The sequence below is a fragment of the Priapulus caudatus genome, unplaced genomic scaffold, assembly GCF_000485595.1.
Source record: "Priapulus caudatus unplaced genomic scaffold, Priapulus_caudatus-5.0.1 Scaffold1878, whole genome shotgun sequence".
Taxonomy (NCBI): domain Eukaryota; kingdom Metazoa; phylum Priapulida; class Priapulimorpha; order Priapulimorphida; family Priapulidae; genus Priapulus; species Priapulus caudatus.
This window is the reverse complement of record NW_014578939.1, coordinates 35,113-43,257: the sequence shown is the minus strand read 5'-3', so window position 1 is coordinate 43,257 and position 8,145 is coordinate 35,113. Positions and strand designations below refer to the sequence as shown.

General features: G+C 45.0%; 1 protein-coding gene across 1 annotated transcript in view; it reads left to right on the top strand.

The window, feature by feature from the left end:
- Positions 1–2,050: 2,050 nt before the first annotated feature.
- The window catches only part of LOC106817818 (mitogen-activated protein kinase kinase kinase 5-like), a gene marked incomplete at its 3' end in the record, with an annotated part of 32,404 nt that continues 26,309 nt past the window's right edge, over positions 2,051–8,145 (top strand). Inside the window, exons 1-2 of the mRNA XM_014822519.1 lie at positions 2,051–2,157; positions 3,804–4,058. Coding sequence (XP_014678005.1) covers positions 3,855–4,058 — 204 coding nt within the window. The remainder of the gene's footprint in view (positions 2,158–3,803; positions 4,059–8,145) is intronic.

The following is an 8,145-nucleotide window of genomic DNA, read 5'->3' as shown; positions in this document are numbered from 1 at the left end:
CCACTACCACTACCACTACCACTACCACTACCACTACCACTACCACTACCACTACCACTTCATCTTTGTAAGAGCCACTACCAATACAACGAATAAAAATGTTGGAATTGGAAAAAATGACAGACCCGAATTGTATACGTATGAAGGTTTGATAGGCATTGGGTAGTAATATACTCATGTTACATTGTAGCGTTTATTTCAAGAACTTATTAATTTCAGTTATTTAAATTGGCCCTGCGAGTTTCTCTCTCTCTTTTTTGTCAATGAGAGAATCTTTCTGCTCCTGCCTGAGAGTTGTTCGGCGGGTAACTCGTCCCGCTATCCTCCATGTTGTTGGATCTAACCGCGCGTTCATGGCCGCACTCCTGGGATACTAGCCGTTCTCATCAGCCTTCCACGCTCCTCCTGATGTTATGTTCCTGTTAGTCGCATCTATTTGTTGGTGATCCCAGGATCTTACCCACAGTATCCTTCTTTTAAGCGAGGCCCTACGAGGTATGAACACCCTACCAATGTCTAACTTCGCATTACTCGCTAACTCTACAGCTTGATCGCATAAGTGAATCTATAACCGGGTAGCGGTAGTGGATATGTCCCCCGGGGAGATGGTCCAAGCCTCTGCTACACGCACCTGGGTATAGCGACATTGTATCTGCATCTCGTAGAGACGGTATAGGTCTCACCTTAACACACACACATGTCATGGCCAAATGTTCATCGCTAGGATTGTAGCCTAATGGCAGCCACAGGATATGTGATTCTAGCAGGCCGTGAGACGCTATAGTTAAGTGCACTGACGGCGTTTCACCTGGACGATTGCATGATGGCGCCCTCTGTTGAGAGTGCGGGTAACAGTAACACGCGTGCGCGCACGCACAAACACACATACACGCACGCACACAGACACACATGCACGCATGCATACACGCACGTGCACATGTACACACGCACGTGCACATGCACACACGCACGCACACATGTGCAAACACGCGCACGTACGCACACACGTGCACACACGCACACGTACGCATGTGCACGCACACGGACGTGAACGCTCACGCACACGTACACACACGTTTACGTGCACGCATGCACACGCGCTCACGCAAGCCCAATATCTCCCGAGAAGAAGAATTTGTGAAAATTATGCATTTAAACTGGAGAGGAGGTATCCTAGCATAGATCTATTATGATATAACACGTCCAGTAGACCTGTGTTCATGAACAGTAGAGCGCCATAGCCTGTAGGGTGCCCGCTGCCTATATCAGTCCGTACACAATCTGTCTACGTTATTGTGTTAGCGCATGCACAATATCTCACCAGAGGAATCGTATTTCGTTACGGATATGCATTCAAACTGGAGAGGAGGTATCCCAGCAAACATTTATGTGATAAATCGTTGTCAGTAGACCTATGTATATAAATAATAGAAAGCCCTAGCCTGTAGGGTGCAAACCTCCTACTTCATCCTCTGTCCATCCCTCCCATTACCTCCCGTGTCCCTCGCTCAGCATCCTACTTATTTCACCAACCTTCAGATATCTCTCTTGTCGTCTTTTTTCTGTCTCCCACCCCTCTCTCCCTCAACAAGCTATATTAGCCAGCTTTTATCAGTCCGAAATATGCTCTTGAAACTGTGCTGTCGCATGCGCAATATCTCCAGAGAAGAAGACTATTTTGCGATAATTATGCATTCCAACTGGAGAGGAGGGATCCTAGCATAGATTTATATGATAAAACACTATCAGTAGACCTAACCTACCTGTGAGCATGAACAGCAGTGCGCCATAGCCTGTAGGGTGCCGCTTCACCAGGGCTGAGGTCAAACTCAACTCGTTTTATAGCGCCACTCGGCAGAAAACGGTGGAAATACTATTTTTCAGCTCATGATTTTCTATTCTTATAAGCATAGTATCCTGTCGAGCTTTTAATAGTGGCCTGCAATCTATCAGTATCACGAGCCCATATGGTCTTTCTCGAAATGAAGTCAATGAAGTCATTCTTCGAGAAATCTCACCAGGCGGCTGTACCGTCGTATTTGACCTTTAATCATCGTCCAATATGTCTGCCTCCATGGTTAAAATGTTTTTACGAGAAGCTGGGTAAATTCAGGGACGTTTATTATTCTCGACGTTGAAAGGTCACTACTATACAGCGTAAGATAATACAGATCGCTATCATTCTGTATATTTCCGTTGAATGATTTTATTTTGATTGATATACATTCCTAACTGCTTTTATTTATGTTTGTTTTCCCCGTTTGTTGGGGCCCAACTCCGTTCTACTGAAATCAGCCAGACCGTGTCAACGGCTGTGTATGTGTGTATAGTTATTGTCTGGTCTTCGTCTGGTGATTTATAAGCTCTGGATTAACGTTAGAATGAGTTTTTAGGGCTGGTTTTCCTCCTACGTGCCTCGTCGCCATACGTACACTGAGGGCGCAAAAAAACTCGCTGTGACCACCCACACCCACTGACACATTCGGCTAAAAAAGGCCAACTACCTGGCTTTACCCAAGCTAGGTCACACCCCATGGCTAGCTATAGCCCTGGACGTTTATTCCTTACGGACTGTCCAGTATAGAAGTAGAAGTAGAAGTACATGTTTGCAATTTTAACGGGTAGCTTTGTAGGCTAAATAAGGACATCAATACGAATACAATAATTAATATCCTTTACAGTTTACGCAGCCTTTAGCTGGGTCTACACTATGGAAAAATGGTCGAGACGACAGGTTTTACTGCATTCTACTAACCTCAATCAGTTGTTCAAAGCTTTTACGTTATTGACGACGAGTCGGCAAATGTGTTAACGTTTGACCCACAGTGTGCGCCCGGGGCTACGTGGATACGCATTTTTGCATGTATCGATGTGCGCCACCGTGGCGCCGACAGCAGAAACGTGCTCTCCCCCTGGGTGGATGGACACACCTCGTTTTGAGTGGTCGAATGCTAAAAACTTACAATTCGCAAACACCGAGTTGGGAAAATATAATACGTTCAAATCTCCCAACCAGTTGTTGTTAACGAGTTGGGTGCGCGACTTTTACGTTTACACTGCCGATTGTCGGTTGTATAACTGAGAAATTTGTCCAATTTAATTTGCCAGCATAAAATCGGTATTGTAAACCCAGCTTTACGCATCATGGGTTTGTCACGATTTCGTACACCTGAGTCGCAGCCATTTAATATATAGCAACTGTTTTAACTAGCAGATCTCTGTTCGTCCAAATCTCAGGTATGGAAATATTATGGGCATCCCGTGTTCTACTTAAATGGTACCCAACATGACAAGGGCTGTAGGCTGAGCAAATTCTTAGTGGGGGGGGGGGCAGTGGCGGATCCATGATTTCAAGGAGAGGGTGAGAAACAGGTGGGGGGTCTGTGGGGTTCTCCCCCAGAAAATTTTGAAAATGTAGATCGCGGGAGATGGTATTTGAGGCACTTTTGAGTACATGTACAGCCTTCATTCTGAATACGACAATTCTCTTTTAGTAGAACAATTAATTTTTTTAAACTTGGAGGCCCACTGGAGCTCTTTGCTCACTGCTGCAATAGATTCTTTTATCAGGATCTAATGGTCACCACCAGCGTACACCTCTGACAAATACCTATACATGTAAAATTACACCACCTCGAGTGCAGCACGTCACAATGATGTCACCTGCTGCCACCTATGGTGACGTCACATCCTGATGAAGATTTCCCGAAGGGAGATCGAAAATTTTCGATAGTAAGTTAATTTCTTGGATTTAACGCGAGATAAATATGAATTTCGTATATACGTGTAAGCCTCTGTTTCAGATCTCGCACCCGGCTCACCTTCGGTCGTCGCCACCAGGTGGCCACACAGCGATGGAGGTCGTGTGCGTCATCGACCAGGTCGTTACTGAGGGCATCCGTGCGCGCCGCCTCGCGCTCGATGCCATCCAGAGGGCGTGCACGTCGGTCGGTGCGACGCTGCACCAGGTGGCGTTTGAGAAGCTTGACTTTGGCGAAACGAACGTGCTCGATCTCTTCTACAACACTGACATGTGTATCGTCGACACGTCCGTCATGGTAGGTGGCGCCACACTGTTCCAAGTTACGCTACTCGTTAACCAGCGACCAGAATTGTGTACAGTTATCAATCAGTGAGTTTTCAATCGAGCTTTTATTAATCGATTCAGTATCGTTGATGACTATTGTGTAGTGATGTCACGATCATCGATTATACTCGATCATCGGTTGAACAGTTCGCAGCAGGACAAATATTCTTCTCGCTAGGTGTCGCCTTCGGCAGTATCCTAGCGCTGGCTAGTTACAATCGCTTCAGGAACAACTGTCTACGCGATACACTGATGCTGGCACTCGCTAATTTCGTCGTCAGCATCTTCTCTGGCTTCGTCGTCTTCTCCATTCTGGGTCACATGGCCCATGACCTTGGCAAAGAAGTGAGCGAGGTTGCCAGCAGTGGTGCGTGACGTCACAGTTCATTCATATATATATATATATTAGTGTCTCCTCTCAGCTGTCTCTTCACCTCTCTAATTCCTTCTCTCACTCTTTCGCTAACTTTCTCTCTATCTCGTTCCCCCCTCTCTCTCTCTCTCTCTCTCGCTAACTCGCTTTCTCTCTCTCTCTCTATCTCGTTCCCCACCCTCTCTCTCTTTCTCGCTAACTTTTTCTCTCTCTCTTTCTCTCCTTCCCCCCTCTCTCTCTTTCTCATCTTACCCGCTTATTAATCTTCTCTCTTTCGGTACCTCGCCGCTCCAATATATATTCTTTAGTACGGTGTGACAATCTGATTTATATGCAGAAGAGTCCGTAGGAGGCAGGGTAATGTAATTAGGGGTTTCTACGAGCGAATTTACCTGACATTTCATAGTTGTGGCAAACAAAACATCCAGAACCAATCTCATCAGAAGAAGACGTTTAATTCATTACCATCGCATCCAACTGGCAAAAATTTCACATAGCAATATTATCTAATTGCAGCACAATATATCTATAATTATGCCTATAGCTCATATTGCTTTGGTGGGGATCAAACAACGCCTCGCGCGGGTTTATTCCGGGCTGTGGACCGTAGGTAGTCCGCTGTTTGGTAACCATCATGCATATCTATATTTGCCTATGGCGGACTCTGCCACACTCACTAATCTTACCCTACCCTTAGCTACGGCTCTAAATTAATGTTTAGGTCAGCCGACATTGCCACACTTTGCTATCACTCCAGCTTACTAACTTCATGGTTTGTGTTCTGTCTGTGCAGGTCCAGGGCTGGCGTTCGTTGCCTACCCCACCGTACTAGCGAGACTGCCCGTGGCGCCACTCTGGTCCATACTATTCTTCCTCATGCTCTTGAATTTAGGATTGGACAGCGAGGTAGGCGTGTCTGTTACAGGCGGATATAAAATCTATGATTTGTATATATGATAAATTTGATAATACATTCAAATCTCTCTCTCTCTCTCTCTCTCTCGCCTGCAATCTATCATGAGCCCATGGTTTTTTCGAAATGAAGTACATGAAGTATTTTCTTCGAGAAATCTCACCAGGCGCTGATACGTCGTATTTGACCTTTAATCATCGTCCAATTATGTCTGCCTCCATGGTTAAAATGTTTTTACGAGAAGCTGGGTAAATTCAGGGACTTTATTTATTCGCGACGTTGAAAGGTTACTACTATACGCGCGTAAGATAATCCTGATCGCCTATCATTCTGTATATTTCCGTTGAATGCTTTTATTTTGATTGATATACATTCCTAACTGCTTTTATTTATGTTGTTTTCCCGTTTGTTGGGCCCAACTCGTTCTACTGAAATCAGCCAGACCTGCTGTCAACGGCTGTGTATGTGTGTATAATTATTGTCTGGTCTTGGTCTGGTGATTTATAAGCTCTGGATTAACGTTAGAATGAGTTTTAGGGCTGGTTTTCTCCTACGTGCCTCGTCGCCAACTTACGTATGGGGACGTAAAAGAACCACTGAGGGCGCAAAAAAAACTGCTGTGACACCCACACCCACTGACACATTCGGGCTAAAAAAGGCTAACTACCTGGCTTTACCCAAGCTAGGTCACACCCATGGCTAGCTCTAGCCCTGGACGTTTTATACCGATATATGGACTGTCCAGTATAGAAGGAAAAGTAGAAGTACATGTTTGCAATTTTAACGGCGTAGCTTTGCAGGCTAAATAAGGACAATCATTGGGCGAATACAATAATTAATATCCTTTACAGTTTACAATAGCCTTTAGCTGGGTCTACACTATGGAAAAGATCGTCGAGACGACAGGTTTTACTGCATTCTACTAACCTCTCAATCGGTTGTTTAAAGCTTTTACGTTATTGACGACGAGTCGGCAAACGTGTTAAGCGTTGACCCACAGTGTGCTCCGCGGGCTAACGTGGATACGCATTTTTGCATGTATCAATTTGCGCCACTGTGGCGCCGACAGCAGAAAGGTGCTTCCCCCCTGGTGGAGGGACACACCTCGTTTTGAGTGGCCAAATGCTAAAAACTTACAATTCGCAAACAACCTGTTGCGGAAAACTATAATAGCGTTCAAATCTCCCAACCCAGTTGGTTTGTTAACTAGTTTGGGCGCGCGACTTTTACGTTTACACTGCCGATTGTCGGTTGTATAAACTGAAAATTTTTTCGATTTAATTTGCCAGCATACAAATCAGTAGTGATAAACCCAGCTTTATGCGGATCATGGATTGTCACGATTTGTACATGCGTGATCGCAGGCCATTTAAAATTATAGCAACTGTTTTAACTAGCAGATCCCTGTTTGTCTAAATCTCAAGGTATGGAAATTTATGGGCATCCCGTGTTCTATTAAATGTTACCAACATGACTAGGGCTGTAGGCTGAGCAAAATTCCTAGGGGTGGGGGAGGGGCAGTGGCGGATCCAGGATTTCATGAGAGGTGAGAAACAGGTTGGGGTCTGTGAGTTCTCTCCCCAGAAAATGTTGAAATGTAGATCGCGGAGATGGTATTTGAGTCACTTTGAGTATCATGTACAGCCTTCATTCATGAATACGACAATTCTCTTTTAGTAGAACAATTAATTTTTTTAAACTTGGAGCCGCCACTGGAGCTCTTTGCTCACTGCTGCAATAGATTCTTTTATCAGGATCTATGGTCACCACCAGCGTACACCTCTGAAAAATACCTATACAGTGTAAAATTACACCACTCGAGTGCAGCACGTCACGATGATGTCCCCTGCTGGCGACATATGGTGACGTCGCACATCCTGATGAAGATTCTCCCGAAGGGAGATCGAAAATTTCGATAGTAAGTTAATTTTCTTGCATTTAACGCGAGATAAATATGAATTTCGTATATATACGTGTAAGACTCTTTTCAGATCTCGCCCCAGGCTCACCTCGGTCGTCGCCACCAGGTGGCCACACAGCGATGGAGTCGTGTGGCGTCATCGACCAGAGTCGTTTACTGAGGCATCCGCTGCGCGCCGCCCGCCTCGCTCGATGCACATCCAGAGGGCGTGTACGTCGTCCGGTGCGACGCTGCACCAGGTGGGCGTTTGAGAAGTCTTGACTTTGGCGAAACGAACGTACTCGATCTCTTCTACAACACTGACATGTGTATCGTCGACAAACATCCGTCATGGTAGGTGCGCCACACTGTTCCAAGTTACGCTACTCGTTAACCAGCGACCAGAATTGTGTCTACAGTTATCAATCAGTGAGTTTTCAATCGAGCTTTTATTAATCGATTCAGTATCGTTGATGACTTAATTGAGTAGTGATGTCACGATCATCGATTATACTCGTCATCGGTTTGAACAGTGGCTTGAACCAAGCGCTTGGTTATCAAAATCCATAATCAATTTTCATCGAAAAATAAATAAAAAAATTGCGAATTTTTTTTTTCGAAAAGTCATGGAGAATCAGAGATATCATCGCTACTATACAAGTTATCCTTTATTAACATAGATGTATTATACACACAGTAGTAAACAGTGTAAAACAAACAGTACACGAGGGCATAAACAAGCACATACATGCACACACGTACATGCACACGACGTTACGCACACGCAGGCATTCAAACCACCGAGTAACCGATTGTACCGATCATCGGTTACTTGGGTCACCAACGATGATCGATTACGAAATTACAACCCG